The following is a 20,975-nucleotide window of genomic DNA, read 5'->3' on the forward strand; positions in this document are numbered from 1 at the left end:
ATGCCTCTATTTGTTTTCCCATTCCAGGCCAGAAGAGTAAGTCTCTTGCTCGTTGTTTACATTTTTCGATCCCTAAGTTGTCCATCCTAATGGACAGCGTGAAAGCATATCTGCTCTGAGTGAGTGAGGCACGATGATTTTTTCTCCTTTTAGTAGGATGCCGTTTGATTCTGATATCTCGTCCCTGTGATTCCCATACGCTGAAATTGCAGGTGGACATTTCTTGTGCGACTCGGGCCACCCTGAGGTGATGACCCGCCTCAACATTGAGAGCTACTCATCTTGCACTGTGGCAGCTCTGATCTCTGCCATTTTTTTGTCACTTACAGGTGCATTTCTGACCACAGTATGTATTTGCCAGGGTTAGGGTTAGGTACTGATGAAACCGTTTGCATCCAAAAAGCACTGCATACAGCTCCTTTTCTATCTGAGCATAGTTTTCCTCAGTCTCAGTCAGTGCTTTGGATAAGTAAGCGACTGGTTTCTCTCCTTGGAGTAGCATGGCTCCTAATCCACATTTGTGACCAGCCATGAGAAAATCAGCAACAAGTCTCCCGAGCGGCATTTTTAGTTATTTACAAATTCTGAAAGTGTAGTTTCTAAGCTTTCCAATGATGTTTAACACATGGGAATCTGATAATATTTGAAGAAGTTGTGGCCATTTGAATGTATGCACATCTCAAAAGCCTTTAGGGAGAAAACAGCCCTAGAACATTTGCAATTCTCACAGCAGGAAATTCTCACCCCCTGGCTAGTCAACACAATGGTGCTCATTTGCATTTCATTTAGATAAGCCCTACCCCCATCATTCATTCAGTGACATCTGGTATCTGTTAGCCTGCAGGGCAGAAAGTATTGTAGTGGTTTGAACAATGGTTATCAAAAGCAGTTGTCATGTAGTTAATGTTGATGTAGTGTTATTTTCCTTAAGCACTTTTGTGGACTGATCAGAATTAGAAGGTACTTTATTGAAATGGAAATGCTTTTATTACAAAAAGCCCCTGAATATCATTAATTAATACACAAGATAAGATGTTACAATCCCTTGTGTCATAATCCAAGGTATAAACCACATCTACACATCTACAACCACATCTGTTTAACACTCTGTAAAGCGCCATGAGACATGTGTATAGTTTTGGTGCTCTATAAGCGAAATTACATTGCAATTGAAATTTAGAAGTGCAGTGTAAATGGATCAGTCTGTTGCTGAAGGAGCTCCTGTGGTTGATCAGCACATTTTGGAGAAGGTGTGAAAGAGAGTCCAATTATTTGGTGATATCACATCTGCATCCTCTTCCGCATACTCTTCTGTGGACTCTTCTGTGCTGTGACCCTTGGCGCTGGGCATGTGATGTCTTTTGCCTGGTCAGCACAGAAAGGCCTGATTTTTTCATAAAGATAGGTCTGCCTGTCAATGTTCAGTCCAGGTGGGGCAAGGACAGGAAGACTGTCAACAGGGGGCAGAACCGCTGAATCGCGTGGGAGCTTTCGGAACTTGGGACTCAGATGCTTCTGCCAGTCGAGGGTCTCGACTAACACTCTGCCATCTGCATTTCCAACAAGCTGTGGGATATTGAGGTGACTCTCAGGAGAGCTGTTTTCCACTACCTGGTGACAAAAAAAGAACAGAAGAAGAAAAAAGATCTTAAGTTAAACCTTTCATTGAAGCAGAACAGAGAACAGCATTGAAGTCATTCATGTTAAAAGCTCTCTATGTTGACTTTTTTTACATAGCCCAAAACTGTTCAGCAAAAAATGAAAACTAACCTCAGTGATGTCTGCCAAAGTGTTGACTCTGGTCTTCACGTATGCTTGCTTGATTAGTCCAAAGCCACAGTCAGGGGAAAATTTGGTGTGGCCAGCATTAAGGAAGTGGATGTCAATTGTCTTATGAAGCTTGTGTCCAACACGCCAGGCAGCGTACTAGAGCATGAAATTGTTTTTGTTTTGCCCACTGCAGTTGTCACAATGAAGATCCACGTCTGTTTCTCCAACTCCGAAGTAGCTGAAGAAATGATGCATGTAGCTGATGACTTCATTGCTCCCCTTACTTGATGACATGCCTTCATCAATCAGGAAATTCACCTGTTTTTGCAGTCCTTCACAGGAGACACCGAAAGGCCACATTTCCGTGGAGTCAGGAAGTACTTTGGCTAAGGCTGAAGAGGGTTTGAGGGAAAGTGTATCTGAAGAAGACAGAGGGAGAGAGGGAAAGGGGATTAGATTAAATGAAAGACATTTGTGTCTATTCATAACTGTCTAATAAATGTAGATATAGATTACTATATTGCTGCTATTCTGCATTTGCACTATTATTAGGCTACTTATTCTCCATGCACTTTATTGTACAGTAACGCTTGCCGTGTGTGTCTGCTGCAAACCAAATTGCCCTTCAAGGGACATTTAATAAAGTGAAGTAAATGATGTGTGATAAATAGTACCTGCTGTGCAAAATCAAAACTGTAATGCATCCTGATCTTCTTGCTTGCTGATGGGGAGGGTCCCAAAGACAACTTAGAGTCAGCACATGTCTTTCTGCAGGCAGCAGTCATCTCGTTGTACACAGCCCTCTCTTTTTGCACAAGGGCAAGATGATCGTGTTGCTTCTTGACCGCTTCAGACTTTCTATCATCTGGGAGGTTTTGTTATTGTTTTGGCACTGCCAGCAGAGATCTGTACGTGGCCTGCAACTTCTGATGTGTGGGAGAAGCTGGTTCCACAGTGCTTTGAAGCTTGATTTGCAAACTGCACGCTCATCTGAAAAACAGATATTACTTAGGATTAATTTTACTGTAATTGCTAATATTACTTCACATAACTTCACATTACAAGCACTCAATTCGAAATAAATTTTTACACATACCACACTCCATAGCAGACTTCACGTAGAGAAGCCAAACTGAGGCCTTAGACACATGGGTTGGCAGCAGCTTCACATGCCAATCCCTATGCCCAGGATGTTGGCCAGGCAGCATGATGGCATTTTCTTGTGCATAGTTTTTTATAAATTCCACAACTCTGTTGATAATGCTGCGGCTGATGAACCTGGCTGGCCTTGGCTGTGAGTGCTTCTTCCTTAACCGTGGTCTTGCCCCATTCTCCTCAAAGTGTTTGATTATATCAGTCAGGGTGTCTTTGCCAATTCTGAAAAAGGAAAACAAAGATGTTTCACATCATGGGTCATACTAACAGGCACATTGTCACCTGACTCTGGATGTATTCATCCAAACTGTTCCTCAAGTAGGCTAGTTGCTAAACATTAGCATCACAGTCAATTCAAGCAATGCTAACAGGCACATTGTCACCTGACTCTGGATGTATTCATCCATACTATCCTCCAGTAAACTAGGTGCTAAATCATGATCATCAGTTAATTCAAGCATTATTCAAATTAATAGCAGATGCTTACATTACAAGACAAAACCTCCCATTACAGCTTAGTTTCGATATGCATATAATTTTAAAACGACAGTACTGAGCTAGCTAATAACAATGTAGGCTAAGGTATAAACATGAAAACAAAAACATGAGATAACAGTTTGTAATCCCTGTGACTTTGACTGCGACTTCGAATGAACACATAACGCAAAATAGATAACTTGGATGTTAATGGAATCTCACCCCATAAGAAACTGAAAAGTATTCCTGCAGACTTCATTGCCTCCGATGGAATAAGTAGTCCGGGGGCGCTTTTTCTTCGTCTGGGGCTTTTTGGTGGATGTAGTCATGTCCGAAGTAACTACTGTGCGTCTGTTTGCCCCGAGATGTCTAATAATTCACGTCCTGCCACTCTCTTTCAGCAGCTAGAGAATCCAATCGTATGCTGTACATGAACTCTGGAGAAAGCTTGTCGCATCACAAATGTGTCCCAATGAGAGAGTTCTCCTTTCTTCTTACGTAGCATTTGCAGTCAAAGTTACGGATTTTCTCCATTTCGCTGTCTTTATCCCCTTAACATGTTACCGTAAATATAGCGTCTGATATCTTACGCTCCAGCTCCTCTGCTGCGAGGCCGAGAGATTCTTCCTCGTCTTCATCTTCGGCTAAGGTCAGCTGTAGATTAGGCATGTTCTCCAGTGTAATACAGTCGCTTTCATCGTCAGTGCACTCATCAGAATCAGAAGTGAAATCGGCGTCTGAATAACCAGAAGTATCCCGCGTCTCGCAAAAGTACTGCCATAGATTTGCGCTGTAACAGCCACGATTTAGCTCTTCTGCAATGCATTTTTCCCGGTCCATCTTCATTCAATGATGAAATGCAGCTTCCAGAAGTGGCAGAACTTATGCTGGGGGCTGCATAAGTAGCCATGCGGTTCGCTACTAACGTGCACCTGATTGGCCAACAAAAAAAACAAAAGCCCGTGAATGGTCAAAGGTAGCTAGTATGCAAATTAACTGTATCACCGCACACGCCCAACAATGCGCCAGCATTTCCTGAAACTCTACCCGATTTCAAACACAAAATGTATACTTTTAAGGCAACCAATACTGTTATCTGAAACATGGTGTGACTTCTTCATGATCTCAACTTGCACATTCTGCAAAAAAAACGAAAATCGCTAATTTTCGTTTTTAGTTCCTTTGTTTATGTAAATTCCTCCCAGCCGACTTGCTGCTGGCTTTGCCTTGGCGCGTCACATTTGTCAAAATCTACCATGGCTGTTTCATTTTTGTATCTGCATGTTAGCTTGCAAGCTGCTTTAACTTTAAGTCTCAGTCCTCCATTTCCTGAGATGTCACTGTCAGGTGGGCCTAGCCTTACACTTCCAAATGTTTCGTAGAATATGTCTACTGGTATCACATTAGCTTGGGCACCTGTGTCAGCTTTGAACATTAATTTGTGCCTCGCTTTGCCTATCTCTACTTCTGCAAATGCCTGTTCTCTGGCTGTCTTTGCATGTAGTTTTGATATAGTGTCAGTATACAGCTCAGGTGATGTCTGCTCTGTGCAATCTGAGACAGCATGCACTTTTTGCGGCTTAAATTTCGCCTGCCTCTGTGGTGTGTGTGTCCTACAAACCTTAGCAAAATGGTTACATTTCTTGCATTTGTTACATTGGCAACCTTTTGCTGGACAGTCCTCTGTCCGGCTGTGCTCTCCCCCACATGCACCACACTCACTGCCCCTAACGGCACTGTCACCGTCTGTCCCGAGGGTTGTTTTGCGTCCATGGCATGTTTGCTCCATTTTGGCTGCCTCTGTCCCGCTAACTGCATGTAAGGATTTACTAGCCATGTTAGCAACAGGGCTAACCATTGCAATAGCTCATGTGAACGAACAATGTCAATAGCTTTCTCTATTGTGAGGTCTGACCCGTGGCAAAGTAGCTTTTCACGCACTCTTGGTGAGTTTATGGTAAAGACAATACGGTCTGTAATCATCTCATCGCTACTGGGATAATTGCAGTCTTTCACTAGCAGCCTTAGCTGCAGTTACAAACTGGTCAAAACTCTAATTTTCCCCTTGTGTCTTCTTGTGAAACTTATAATGTTCAAAAATGGGGTTTGCTTTTGGCGTCACATAGGCTTCAAACCTGCCGTAGTACCAGTGTTGCCAACTTGGCGACTTTCTCGCTAGATTTAGCAACTTTTCAGACCCTCTTAGCGACTTTATTTCTAAAAAGCGACTAGCGACAAATTTAGCGACTTATTCAGATCATCAGGGGAACGGTGAGAAATATATTAAATTGTAATTCACATGCTGCTAAGAGTCATCGCAGTCCACAGCGACGGGGTCTCTACCGTCCCCTCTCGCGCGGCTGCGCATGCGGCAGGCCAGTGTGTGGGGGGCGGCTGGGGCAGGCAGGAGAGGACGCCGCAGCTGCTCACTCTGTGGATTTGAGACCAGATAGCTACCGTTTACTCTGTTTCGATCTGTTAATTCTCTGACTTCTTAGTCTTTCGCGGTTCCACTGGTAGTTTACAGATGATAACCTTGAACTGCTGAGTCTAGAGCTTCTCTCTCATTCTTTCTTCCCAGATTGGGATGTTCCTCTATCTTGTAAAAATGCACATAGTTCGTTTGATCTTCTCCCTCCCTTTACTGTTTTCACTTCAAATATATTTGTTTCTGTAGTGAGTTTTTGATTATTTGGAAAAGATTTTTCTATCAACCTTTTGCTTACAATAATCTAAGCAAATAGCTGCACTTCTCCTTCTCTTCTTAAAGGGATATTCCGGTGTAAATTTAATCCATGGTCTAACACACCATGAAACTGTGTTAGACTCCCTCTCGAGAGATCAAGTTAGCAGACTGCTAATTTACGGAGTTTTATCAACCTCAGAAACAACCGCACGACAACAATACATTGCAGTAAATGGGTCCAAATATAAACCGCCACCAAAAAGCCACAAATAATGCTCAGAACAGCACCAAACTTCAGCAACAGTACAAATAGGGTCTCAGCACATAGTCCGGGGCATCTAACCTCCGCTAGCTTAGTTGGATTTCTACTGAAAAGCTGACAAAATTTACCACTCTTCTGCAGCAGCTTCCTGTTGACGGGAAGTCCCGACGACTCGATTGCCGAGTGCAGTAGAGTTCTACGGCTCATGGATGAAAATGTATGATTATGACTCCATGGAAAAGCAATCAAAGTTCATATGTGTCTTACCTGCCAGTTTATGACAGTTATTATTGAGAGCGGACAGGGAAAAGAACGGAATTGAACATTTCTAATCACACTTGGTAATCGTCGCGTCGGGACTTCCCCGACCCGGAAGCTGATGAAGGAGAGTTGAAATCTGTTTTTAGCTACCCAATAGCTTCCCTAGCTAAGCTAGCGGAGGTTAGATATGTGCTATTTGTACTGTTGCTGAAGTTTGGTTCTGTTCTGAGCATTATTTGTGGCTTTTTGGTGGCGGTTTATATTTGGATCCATTTACTGCAGTGTATTGTTGTCCGGCGGTCATTTCTGAGGTTGATAAAACTCCGTAAATTAGCGGTCTGCTAACTTGCTCTCTCGAGAGGGAGTGTAACACAGTTTCAAGGTGATTTAGACCATGGATTAAATTTACACCGGAATATCACTTTAAGGGTGTAGGGGACCAAGAAAACATCAGCCCCACATGCTGGCGAAACTTTCTCCAGGTATCGGGAAGGTTAGACGAATCCCAATCCATTCGTGGTGTGGGGACACCTGTACTCTCCATCTTCCATTGGAAGGTCGATGCACACAGTTATTATCTGACACCATGTATTATTCCTGTGTTATTGGCAATTAATTGTCTAAATAAACAGAACAGTTTATGTTGGTCTCACTGGGGTGAATGTGTGCCTCCGTCTTTATCGTTTGTATTCCTACCCCCAACCCTCTGGTGCATCTCGCTTACGTCATCACAATGCATAGATGTTACAACAGACATGCTCAGAATACTACAATCTGAAGTTTGCCAATGAACACCTGAATGATTCAGAAAGTGATTGGGAGTTGATGTAGTCAGATGAGACCAAAATCAAGCTCTTTGGTATCAATTCAACTCGCCGTGTTTGGAGGAAGAGGAATTCTGACTATGACCCCAAGAACACCATCCCCACGGTCAAGCAGAGGTGGAAGCATTATGCTTTGGGGGTGTTTCTCTGCTAAGGGGTCAGGTCAGCTTCACAGCAGCAAAACAATGTATATCTTTTATCAAATGAGATTTTCTGGATTTTCTTTTTGATATTTGAGGGCTTGGACATCATTAGGACAAGATGGTGCCAGTGTGTGTGGCCTGCTGTCTGTCACTGCCAGTGCTGTGAGTGTTTTTGCTGTTTGTTTTGCTTCTTGCTCTGGATGTCGACTCTCTACTGGTGTATGACTGCCAGACACTGCTGGACCTTCGACTTTCTGCCGAAGATGTAGTAAAATTGGATGATGGTTGACGTGAAACATTACCCCCACTCCTGGCGAGGGTCCCGGCTCACCTGTGCCGCTGGGGAAAACGCAGCGGCCGGCTGGTGAGGCTGAAGGGCCATCTTGTGCGCTTTTCTATGCCTTCTTGGACTGACATTGGAGCCGTGCCTAGCCTTGTTATTCCCCGACGCTTGCTGGACCCTGTTGACGCCTGGCTGGTACCTGTCGTCGGCCCGGAAGAGGTGTTCTAGCCCCGTGGCCCCTGCGCTTGGTGAATCACCACAACTTGCGCCCGCTGTGTCGGGCTCCCTGGGCAGCCAACGCCGCAGACCCGCCGGTTCCTGCCAGGATTGGCCTAGTAAATGCTAGATCACTAGAACACTAAGACTTTTGTCTTAAAGGATTTCTTCACGTCCCGAGGATTGGATTTCCTCTGTGTGACTGAGACATGGCTGAGTGTTGGTGAGTCCAGCGCTTTCTCTGAACTTTTACCACATGATTGCTGCTATTTTAACTCCCCGCGGACGTCGGGCCGAGGAGGAAGAATAGGGACCGTCTTTTAATCTTGTGCAATCCGTGTCTGGACCTACACAAGAACGCGGGCACAAACTTAATCTTGTCTTATCATAGGGTTTGCCCATTTTTAATTTAGAGATATGTGACACAGTGTTTTCTGACCATATGCCTGTATTATTTCAGGCTGCTCTTGCCTGTCATACATTTAAACCTTGCGCCGCTGCTGTTCAGTTCTCGGTTGCTTTTGATCTGAACTCCATCATTCCTGAGTCTGTGTGCAAAACAGAGGAGCTTAGTTCATGGTTTCACTCTACCTGCCAAACTGTTTTAGACACTGTGGCTCCATTAAAATCCAGGCAGCCTAAAACTAAATCTGAGCCCTGGCTTAATGACACGACTCATGCTGTCAGACGCGAGTGCCATAGAGCTGAGCGCAAATGGAAGAAGGACAAACTGCAAGTGTCTTTTCAAATGTTTAGGGACTGCTGGCGGCATTATCATAAAACTGTAAAAGATGAAAAGAAAACTTTTCTCGGATATTATCCTGTCAAACTGTCACAAGCCTCGTGTTTTGTTTATTTTTTTATTTAACCTTTATTTAACCAGGAAAAAAGACTCATTGAGATTAAAAATTAAAAACTTCTGTCTTCCGTCTACGTGCTGTCTTCCGGGTTAGAGCACTGCTGGCGTCTGGTTTGTTGACTGCCGCTTCTGTCCCTGTCTCCGTCCAACGTTTTCGTGTCTGCCTGTCTCTTTTACTGCAACTCCCTCCTCACTGGCATCACCTCTCATTCCCTCCATAGACTTCAAATGGTCCAAAACTCTGCTGCTCGCCTCCTCACTCACACCCGGTCCCGTGAACACATCACCCCCGTTCTCTACACCCTCCACTGGCTCCCTATCAAACAACGCATCGACTTCAAAATACTCCTCCTAACCTTCAAAGCTCTCCACCACCTGGCCCCACCCTACCTGTCTGACCTCCTTATCCCCCACCGCCCTGGGGTTATCAGCCCTCCGATCCTCCTCCTCTCTAACTCTGACTATACCACCATCCAAACGCAACTCTGCACCCCGACTCTGGAACTCTCTCCCCCAGCCCATCCGTGACTCTCCATCACTTGCCACATTTAAATCCCGCCTAAAAACCTACCTCTTCTCACAAGCCTATGATCTCCCCTACCCATAACTACATTCATTCCTGACCTCTCCCCCCGATCCCCCCCTCCTTCCACTCTCCTTACTCATCAGCCCCCCCCCCACTGCTCTTCAATCCATCCCCCCACCTCTTAACTATTGTTGTACCTGTTTCTGTCTGTTTGTCTGTATCAGCATTATCTACTCCATGCCCACCACTGCTTTTGTCTCCCTGTCATGCTTTGTCTTTTGTTATCCTTGTTTGTTACTTGGTGTATTATCTGTGTCTACTACATGTGTGTCTGTGTATTACAAGTGTCTGCTATATCTCTGTAAGCGACTTTGGGTCCTTGAAAAGCGCCATACAAATTAAATGAATTATTATTATTATAAAAATCTCTTTTACAAGAGTTTTTACAGGCAGCTGTATATTCATAACACTATTGACTGTCTTCTTAATGCCCCACAGACTGCCTGTATGGAGGCGTCCCCTGCTGTGTTTGAAAACTTCCTTCCCTTTTTTTATTGATAAGGGCTCAAATCTCACCTTCTGCTTATGACCCTTCAATCTCTTTCCCCTGCTCTGATGTCTATGACCTGTTTGAGCCTTTGACTCTTTCCTTTTTACAGGAGATTGTTGGTCATTTAAAGCCCTCAGGTTCTCCAAATGATGCTGTCCCTCCTTGACTATTGAAAGAGGTTTTCACCACTGTAGGACCATCTGTTACTGCACTCATTAATAGCAGTCTGTCCTCAGGTGTGGTCCCTGAAAATTTTAAACATGCAGTAGTACAACCTCTGATTAAAAAATCTGCTCTAGATCCTGCAGTTCTAATTTCAGGCCTTTCTCCAAACTGCCTTTTTTTTCAAAAATCCTGGAGAAGATTGTGCACAAGTGTAGCAAAAAATAATGTAATAATGGCTCATAATGTAATAACGGCTTATAATTTAATAATTTCAATGTAATAAAAGTTCATAATGTAATAATCGGCTCATAATGTAATAAAATCACAGACACATAATGTAATAAGTGCTTTTCGCATAATGTAATAATGTAATAATAGTTAGATTAGTTTGCAACTAAAGTCTGCAAAGTAGTGAGAAGATGAGTCTATGTTTGGAATAATTAGCGTTAATGCCCTCGACATCTGTAGTCTCATTTAGCCACTTGTTAGCAACCACCATATTTTAAGGACACGTCAATGCTTTTATATTCAAAGGTGAGGTATTAACTGGCTTTTTTTAGAATTTATTTTACCTTTATTTTACCAGGAAAAAAGACTCATTGAGATTAAAAATCTATTTTACAAGAGTGTCCTGGCCAATACATGCAGCAGCATAATCATACATACACATAAAAAACAAGGTGGACACAAACATTTAAGACACATAGCATCTAAAACAGCCACATTTGAAGGTCAGCTACAGTAATAAAAGCCTCAGGCAAAACATCTACAACCAGATGTTTCTGCCTCCAGGTCCTCCAATTTCCCCTTAAAAGTGTTCAATGAGACCAACTCATTCTATTTCAAAGTTTTTTGTAGCATGTTCCAGACAGAGGGAGCAGCAAACCTAAATGCTTTCTTTCCCAATTCAGTTCTGACTTTTGGGACAGACAGCAAGAACAAATCCTGAGACTGAAGATTGTACATCCCAGCATTACTTCAGTTAATGTAGAACAAAAGGTCAGAAGTAAGAAAACCTAAGATTGCCTTGTAAATGAGAATGTGCAGGTGTCTCAGTCTGCGTATTGATATGGAGGACCATCCAACCTATTCATACAGTGTGCAGTGATATGTCAGTGCTTTAAAACCAGTGGTGAACCTCAGAGCTCCATGATACAGTGTCAAGAGCATGTAAGCTTTGAGACGAGGCTTGCATATGTACAACATCACAGTAGTCCAGAACAGACATAAAAGTGGCAGCAACCACTCTCTTTTTTGATTTACAAGAAAGGCAGGATTTGATCCTAAAATGAAAACCCAGTTTCAGTTTCAATCTTTCTACCAGCTGCTGAATATGATTTGCGAAGGAAAGGGATTCATCAATTAATATACCAAGATATCTGTAATTGGAAACACACTCAATCTTTAAACCCTGAGAAGAGAGGATTGAGGGCATATTTTGTGGTTTTGACTTGTATTAGAGAACAACATGACTTTAGTTTTGTCAGCATTTAAAACAAGTTTTAAATCATACAAAAGTTCTTGAATATTTTATGTTGTAGAACAAAATGTGAAAATCTCTTGTGTTAGCCATAGACCTTATTTCAGGCGTTTAATTGAATTTCGAAAGATCCATTTCAGAATCCCATTTCTGAGTAGAGGTGTGGAAAAAGCCAATAGAATTTGGAGTAAACAAACACAAGTTTCACAAGTCACACATTTTGATCAGAAAGATAATATTCACAAATTAACACAACGTTAATGAATTTTGAAATGTAAATGCAAAACACCAGAAGTAAAGCTATTCTAGCTTATAAGCTAATAACTACATTGCCACCGCATGACTGTGACTATACTTAACACACTTTAGTATCAATTGATCAGTCTAGAAGTTGGAAAGTTATGCTGCTTGTTTCATGTATTTAACGTAAGTAGTAGGAAAATATTGTTTAAAGCCTTTATTAAATTGGCATTAAAGACCAACAATAAAAAACGGCAACATTTTGACTGGAAGGTCTTCGTCAGGTTGTGTGGAAGGAAAGAGTGTTCACTTACTTATTTGATAAGAACAATTTTAAATGTGTTTTTATTGCAAAAGTTACTATTAGTTATTGTAGCAAAGAAAATGCCCTTTTAAAGGTCCCATATTATGAAAAACAAATTTTCTCTGGTCTCTACACATATAAGCTGGTCCTCCCTGAGCCTGCCAACTCCCAGAATGAGGAAAACAAACGATTCCTATATGGCCTCTGCAGCCCACCAACTGGTAAAACGGCGCTCCTACAGGCTATTCAGATTCAGCTCCTTTCGTTACGTAACAAAAGGAGGCATCATCATAGCCCCGCCTCCTCTGCGCGGTGATAGGCTATATCCGAGAGCGGGGCGTTCGACCCCGAGATGAAGTTCAGTGTGTCCAGCTGTAAGCTAGCAGTGAGACAGCAGTGTTTCGCAATGTCGCCGGTCAAAGTTAGACACGCAAATCGCTCTGTTTTTGGTTGTAAAAATCAACAACAAGTGCGTATATTCAGTCCCAGCTACAGAACAAAAGAATAGACAGTGGAAGCGTTTCATTTTTAACGACAACGTGTCGTCTGTACTTCTTCAACAGCCTCCCCTTCATGGGTCTGATTCTGGGTCAAACTGGTTCGGTTGAACGAAAAAAATCCCTGCGAGCCATAGTGATACATCCACCGTAAACATTAGCGCATGCTACTACTAGCGCAAAGGGAATCCTCTCCCTGAGAGTGACGTAGCAGGAAGGGCTCTCCAAGTAGGCGTTGACAGACAGAGCTCATTAGCATTTAAAGGTGCAGGCACAGAAACAGACTGCTCTCAGTAGAGCTCAGTAGAGCGACTTTTAGACAGCTGAAATTCAGGACCAGGGATGGGTTTGGGGCAGTACATATCGAATACAGTGTTGTTGGACCTCTGACAGCTGTGTGAAATTGATGAAAAACAGTATAGTCCCCCTCCTTCTTCTCTAATCCAACCTCTTCTCCTGCCAGCTTTTGAGTTGGTTACTGTAGCGCCACCTATGCACAAATCATAGTCAAACACAAAAACAGACCTCTGCCAATAAGTGATTTAACTGCTGCATTTGGCACAGTGGATCATGAAATAATGGTCTCATGTTTGAAGCAGTGGGTGGGCATCAGGGGCATAGCACTGGAGTGGTTCAGGTCGTACTTGGCTGATCGAACTGTCTGTGTCAGCCTTGGTTACTCAGTATACCTCTCTGCTCCTCTCTAGTGTGGGGTCCCACCGGGCTTAGTTCTCTGCCCTCTCCTCTTCTCTCTCTATTTGCTCCCACTTGGTTCCATACTTAGCAATCACAGCATTTAATTTCACTGTTATGCAGACAACAGTCAGATTTATGTGCCTCTTTAAAAGAAAGATGAATAATCTGTCAGACTGTTACATAAGTGTCTTGACGACATAAAGGTCTGGATGGCTCTGAACTTTTCAAATTTTAATGATAAAAAGACGGAAGTGATTGTTTTTGGTGGCACCACTGGGACACCACACCCCCTAGCAGCTGGCCAAAATATAGCCGATTCTGTCAAGGCAGCACTTTGAGACGGTAATTCCTTGCCTTTGTTACCAGCTGGATTACTGAAATGCACTGTATGTGGGGTTCAGTGGGTCCTCTATCGCCCATCTCCAGATGGTACAGAATGAAGCTGCACGTATTCTAACTGGCACACGTAAATATGAGCACATTTCCCCCATTTTAGCCACACTCCATTGGCTGCCTATTCAATTTAGGATCCATTTTAAAATTATTTTATTTGCTTTTAAATCCCTGAATGGTCTTGCCCTGCCCTACCTCTCTGAGCTTCTACGCCCTTATATACCCGCCCGCTCTCTCAGGTCAGATGATCAGCTGCTCCTGAGTGTGCCTAAATCTAAGCGGAAGCTCAGAGGAGACCGTGCTTTTTGCTGTGTCAGCTCCTAAATTATGGAACGATCTGCCTCTGCACGTTAAACAGGCCTCTTCTTTGTCGGTTTTTAAATCACTTCTTAAAACCCATCTCTTCTCTGTGGCCTTTGACACCTAGTAAGATGACGACTTCTTCTTGATTTTATTTCTTATTTTGATTGCTTTTATTGCGTGGCTATTACTTTTAATCATGTTTTATGTCTTTTAATTTATTGTTGTATTTTATATGTAATTTTGCACCTCACGTTAGCTGTTACATCTTTTATTTATGATTTCTTATTTATTCTTCTGTACAGCACTTTTGTCAACTTTGGTTGTTTTAAAGTGCTTAACAAATTAAGTTGGATTGGATTGGATTGGATATTCTGTCTCTCACAGTTAAAATAAACCTACCATAAAAATCAAAGATTATTGTTTGTCAGTGGGCGAACTTACAAAATCAGTGAGGGATCAAATAATTATTTCCTCCACTGTATACTATATTGTACCTGGACCTATTTACACTCTATTTATATAGTAAATACTGTAAATACTGTCTATTCTGCTGCACTATTTATTCTGTACACACTTACACACACTTTTTGCACTTGGGGTTAGATGCTAACTGAATGTTGTTGTCTCTGTACTTGAAAATACAATGAAAATAAAGTTGAAACTTATCTAATCTAAAGTTTTAGAGAAGTCCCCAGAACTATTTTATTGGGGAGGGGCAGATGAAGAGAAAAAGGGCTATAGAGTGCCATTAACCTAAAGGTAGACAACCTACAGCACCACAAAGCACTGTGCCAGATGCTCTGGGTGCAGGCAACATGGAGAAAGGTTTAACATTGTTATTTTGCATATCAAAAATCTAGTGACACGGTTCTGTTGAAAATCTGCAAAGCTCCTGTTTAAGGCACTCAACCCACCCGAAGGGGATATTGTCGTTGATCAGTTACATATCCAGCTGTGTCTTTGATTTGGAGTGCACAGCGGCCTCAACAGCACTTTTCACACAGTACACTGGTTAGTCAACCACTTTGGTCCAGACTGAAATATCTAACCAAGTATTTGATCCCCTGACTGGCTAGCATCTAGGCAGCATGACTCTTTTGGTCCTGACTGAAATGCGTCAACAACTATTGAATAGATTTTCAATGAAATTGGAACAATCATATTCACACTAAGAGGAAGTATTTGTATTTTCATCGAACATCACTTACCTGCAGCATTACTTCAGTTGTGCTTTGCTTTACTTTGTTTGAGCATTCTAGCAAATGCTAGCATTCTAACATGCAGAACTAATTTAGTGATGGTAAACATAATCCCTAAAACATATATAGGTTAAAGTAAAACTCTCGCAAAAATGCAACCAAGGTCTTTTTGTCAATGTACTCAAGTTAAACTTTAGTTTAAAAGCATAATTATGACGATTTTTAGGTCAAAATCATTTTCAGTGGGATAATAGGGGCACTACTATAATAGCATTAAAATCACTATTTTTAAAACATTAAGAAGGCTCCACACAACATGAATCTTTGCTTGTAGTATCACCAGGGTGTCTGCACATGAACTCGAGCATTGAGAACATTGTCTTGAGTTTACTAAAAAGAAAGTTTTTGAACAACTCACGTTACCAGTTGTTTTTCCACTCAACGCCGTCTTGCCAGTCAAGAAGTGTCAATCTCCGAATGCGACAAAATATGGAGGAGAAATGTAGATTTCAGTGGATTAATCAAATATATTATGTTTGAGATGGGTGACTGGGCCTAATTGTACTAATGTTATTTTCTCTTTGCTTGTCTTCCTTCTAGCCAATGAAAAATCTTTATGCGGATGATGGCTCACCTCTAAATCCGCGACTAGGCCCGTACTTCTCTGATGGGCAGCGGCGGGTGGACTATGTGCTGGCATACCACATCCAGAAGCCTAGCAGCATACGGCGTCCATCGTCCAGGTTCGGGGACAACAACTTCATCCGACGGCTTAGGCGTAGTATGAGCATGAGAAGCAGCCGAGCTCCACTGCAGCCAAAAGAAGACCCAGAGATCGCTGCCCAAAAGCAACGGACTGACTACCATGAGGATGACAAGCGCTTCAGGCGGGAGGAGTTTGAGGAAAATCTCTTGGAGACAGGGCTGGAGCTGGAAAAGGATGAAGGGGTGAGGGGGTTGCTTGAATGACTTCCACTCTATCATGCACCTATGAAGCTTACAATGATTATGGTGGTAAATTTACCACTCATTTTTAGAACAATGCCTCCATGCTGAAAGACTGAGGATAAAGCTGCAGTTCCCAGTCAGGTCAAATTTAATGAATATCAGGGCAGAGCTGCTAATGTTAGCTTTAACTCTGAAGGCATCCAGGCATGGGTGTCACAGCTTTTACGTGAGGATGGGAGTAGATTTAAGTTTAGACCACCAGTCCTTTTACCATGTTAAAAATGCATTGGCCTGACCACACGATTTCAGAGCTCCAATAATGAATCCATTCTTTTTGCTTCTTGAGAAAATGCCCTACTCAGTTCAATTCTGATGCCCAGGTTCTAGGCAGCTGAGTTTAAGTCAGTCACACCTCTAGTTTAAATGAACAGTGAGTACGTACAATTAATTATCGAACCATATTCTGTACTTCAAGCTTTTTGACATCTTTAAATATGTGATCTGGGGCTAAACACTCCTCTGGATGAAATTACAAAATGTACCCATTTGTTTTCTCATGCTAGTACACTAGACAGATATCAAACCACTTGTTTAAAGGCACCAGAAACATGAACATCTTCTCTAATGTTCTGTGTGAGGACATGAGACCCCCCCCCCCCCCCCCCCCCCCCCCCCCCCCCCCTAGGTTGTCCCAAACATATTTTCCATGCTTCCTATGTACCCAGGATTGGCCTCCACACATTTCAATAATAGCCAGCTGTTAATGAGGCCCTTTTTTAAACTGCAACCTGACAACCTGATACAGATAGTTAATTAAGTTAGTTAATGTGCACCTTATCTTTGGAAGTAACATTGTCAGTTACTGTAGGTAGTAAGCTAGTGCGCTAGACATACTAATGTCTGCAGCTTATATAAGAGTTTTGTGTGTGTTTTTTCTTGAAGCCATTCAGCTAAAAAGACACCACCATCTTAACTCTTTAAATGCGAGTATCACTCTTAAAACAGCCCCATGCACACAGCTTCTACAGGAGTTAGAGAAATCCAAAAGTTGACAGACTTCCTGCACCAAAAGAAGACAGAACTGGCAAGAGAAAACTGATAGTGAGAGAATTGACAGGCCTGGCTCTCATTGGAAGTTTGATGTGTGTGAGATATAGATTTGAATTCCATTTCTTTCTCTCCTCTGGTTCACCAAACTTTTAAGTTCAACTTCTTAACAGATCAATATGACATCACTTTCTGCAAAATAACTGTTGTCATCTTCTATTTATGAACTCGTGGTTCAAGTTCATTTGGGATCAAAGTCAGACAAGAATGCCAAACACTCAACAAGCATTGAATTTTACTGTTTTAAATCATCATTGTCCCGTTGTTAGAAAAAGACAGAGGTTAAGCTGTATTGAAGTAGAATAGTTAATTATGTGGTACATATGGACTCAGCATGAAGATGGGCCCTAGTGTGTGATGCTGGGCACAGTGTGTGTGTGTGTGTGTGTGTGTGTGTGTGTGTGTGAGAGAGAGAGAGAGAGAGAGAGAGAGAGAGAGAGAGAGAGAGAGAGAGAGAGAGAGTGAGTGAGTGAGTGAGTGAGTGTAGGACAGAAGATTATGACAGAAATTAATGGGAAACTGAACAGATTACAGGTAACAAGACAAAGAGTCTTAAGCCATTCTAGCAGCTTTAGACAAAAAGTGGAGAATGGAAATTGAGGTCCCAAAAGGAACATTTCATCCAATTTAATTTATCTGTTTAATAAACCCTGAGGGGATGTTGGTTTATATTTTAATGACATAATAACATAAACATAAAAAACTGTATCTTTAGATTTTATTTAAAAATAACTGACTGAACTAAATTGAAGCCGACATTCGTTGACAGTCAACTTATTGTTTCTTTAGTTAATCCACATCTTTGAACTGACTTCAGAGCAATTACTTTGACATCAGTGTGTTTATTTTCTCATGTCATCCAAACAAAGATGTGCTAGACTATTCTACGTGAGTGGATCCATGAACAAAATGTTTTTTTCATGAATGGATAAATTAACTCACAGTATCTCACAATGAGTTATTCCTTAAAAAATTCTCCAGCAGACTTTTGACACATGAGCAGACGTATTTTAGCAACTCAAACTGTAATAACTAATACTCAGCATTTGATATGATGTCACTCTATGTCATTTTGAGGACGGTGTCCAATAGAGAGCCGATGGAGGATTGAGTGTACCAAAATAATAATTCCAGGCTTTAGTGGGTAGGTCTATATGGGACGATATATGATATGCATGACTCTGACATGGCTTTCTGCTTTATGCCACGGAGAACAAGTGGCACATGTATTTTGGTCGTAAGCAGACAGACTTGGGGTCTACGGTACAACAAATTTGAAAATAACCACAATAAACACACTTAAAGGTTGAAAAATCAGCACAGTCTGAATAAGTCAACAATATCAAGCAAGCATGACGCTCTGCTTCTGAAATGCTCCCTGTGGGACATGAAGTCGCATGGAGGACGGAATAAGGCTGTGTCGCACCGGCAAGGTCATAGAAACGTGCCCGGTGGAATCAAGGTGTTGGTCAGTCTTATGGTTAAGCCTACGCTTAGACACAAGACTGATTAGTGAGGGAATCAATATGATAATTACTAATCAGAGTAATAGTTATAAAATTGGCAGGTAAAAACAACCCACAACAACAGGTATTAATCATTCATTTTGTTCCAAACACATTTTCCTTCTGCACAAAATCAGATAAAGCAACAATGTTAAGTTAACATCTGACATTGTGGGTTAAGTTTAATTAATATCTCATAGAAACACTAAAATAAACACAAACACATTTAGAGCAGCACAGATAAACCATCAGTTCATAAATACTTATCTATAGGTATCAGATATCTGATCAATAAGAATCTGAAAAACCATAAATAATTATGCCATATTACCTGTTCATGTAAACAACGTTTACCATATTCAGTAAGGGTGTCACGATTTCTAAAAAAAATAGAATCGCCGATGCTGTCACGCCCCCACTTCAACGTCTGGTCAGCTTGCCAAGCGAAAAAAACACACCCGTGTTGAAGTGATGCGAGTCAACCTCCTCTAACTTAGCTACTAGCTAAGCCAGTAGCTATTAGCTACAGCCAGTCAAACCATAGCATGGTGTTACACCATTCCTGTTCGGCTCCCGGACCGTCGCCTTTATTCACAGCCAAACTGCAGACTGTACTGTACACTTTGTTGCTGTCGCCACTACTGCTACTCCTTTTGCTTCTCCTTCCTCTCCCATTCATTCACTGTCCGCAGGTATGCACGCTCCCTCACTCTCGCTCGCCCACTCACACCTTATGCACACACACCTGACGCACCGCCATATTCCTGAAAGGGGCTACGCCACTCTTAGAAACAGTGGCAACTGCAGATGCAGGAGACCCATCGACAGAACTTGAACCCCCTCCTCTTTCACTGAAGTCGCCGGTGTGAAAGATGGATTTCCAGTGAGTTATGTTGATGTTCGCGTTGTCGAGAAAAAAGTCCTAACCCTTAAGATATAAGTTATTGTTACATTATGTTGTTAATAAATGTTTTAAATTTGACAATGTAGTGTGGTACATTGAGAACAAAGGTCAGATATTATATTGCATAAAAGTCTAGTCTAAAAATGGCATAGCAACTTGTGCTTTAAAAAAAATAAATGTAAAAATCGAGAATCGAATCGAACCTTGACCTTAGAATCGAAGATGTAAGCGAATCAAGGATTTGGAGAATCGTGACACCCCTAATATTCAGACATCTTTACGCGACATTGCTTATCAGTGGACAGAAGAATCCATTCAAGATACATCTGTATCAAGTAAGCCAGCTTGTTTGAATTGGTTATGATGTATTTCTGTATCCAGACGGGTCAGTGTGCTTAGCTGAAGGGTGTGAAGTGAGTCTGGCAGCATATGAGTGGTTTTACGTAACAGTAGAGGCTGCAGAAACAATATCAGTTGCACCAATAAAGACGTAAGTTTCTGCTTAGGTGGATGTGGAGGATTTTCCTGGCATTCTATGAGACAGCAGAGTTTTAAACAGAAACAAAACATGCTGCTCTGCCAGCAGGAATGTTTTTCTTAAATGTCGACCAAACCTGTTTTGTTAATTGGTGGTTTATGCATTTTGGAAAGTCCATACAAAACAATGTTTCAGCAATGCTACATAGAGATAATAGTATTTAAATATCTACTAAACCTTGGTTGTATTTCAGAGTAAGATCCCTGGAATCGGCTTCTTGAAGATCCATGCTCCTTGGAACGTTCTGTGTCGTGAGGCTGAGTTCATGAAGCTCAAGATGCCAACAAAGAAGGTACTAAACCCTTTTTGCATACCCAATTGCCAGTGTGTATGCAAATGCAAATTTACTGACTTCTGTAGGCTTTTGTTGCCCTGTTGGCTCTAATATACCAACATCAAAGCAGTTCTAGAGGACAGTTGCCTGTCTTGCACGTGAATCGGAAAATTGTTAATTCTGATTACATTGACATGCATCTCTCACTTAAAGGAAACCACAAATACAATTATTTAAAGGTGTAATATGTAAGAGTTTGCTATCAAAAATTAACTAAAATGATCAACAGAACATGAAGAAATAACAGTTTTGACATAGTCAAAAACGTCAATGTATTGTTGTATTGTTGCAGAAATGTCCAAAACCCATAATAGGGAATACCTTACTAAAATCAATAAAAGCAAAAATAA

The 20,975-nt window shown here is 41.7% G+C and overlaps 1 protein-coding gene and 1 long non-coding RNA gene across 7 annotated transcripts in view; one reads left to right on the forward strand and one right to left on the reverse strand.

Annotated features, from left to right (window-relative positions):
* ano1a (anoctamin 1, calcium activated chloride channel a) overlaps window positions 1–20,975 on the forward strand; it is a 120,824-nt gene that overhangs the window by 55,447 nt on the left and 44,402 nt on the right. For all 6 annotated transcript variants that reach the window (XM_030413863.1, XM_030413865.1, XM_030413860.1 and 3 more), the window contains 2 exons: window positions 15,890–16,237; window positions 20,485–20,583. In XM_030413863.1, the coding sequence (XP_030269723.1) occupies window positions 15,890–16,237; window positions 20,485–20,583 (447 nt within the window). The remainder of the gene's footprint in view (window positions 1–15,889; window positions 16,238–20,484; window positions 20,584–20,975) is intronic.
* On the reverse strand, window positions 948–3,689 carry LOC115580045 (uncharacterized). Its single transcript, XR_003983800.1, has 2 exons — window positions 3,625–3,689; window positions 948–1,611 (listed from the first exon to the last, which is right to left on the reverse strand). It is a non-coding gene; the product is annotated as an uncharacterized LOC115580045 (long non-coding RNA).

Source organism: Sparus aurata, chromosome 4 (assembly GCF_900880675.1).
Source record: "Sparus aurata chromosome 4, fSpaAur1.1, whole genome shotgun sequence".
NCBI classification, from domain to species: Eukaryota; Metazoa; Chordata; class Actinopteri; order Spariformes; family Sparidae; genus Sparus; species Sparus aurata.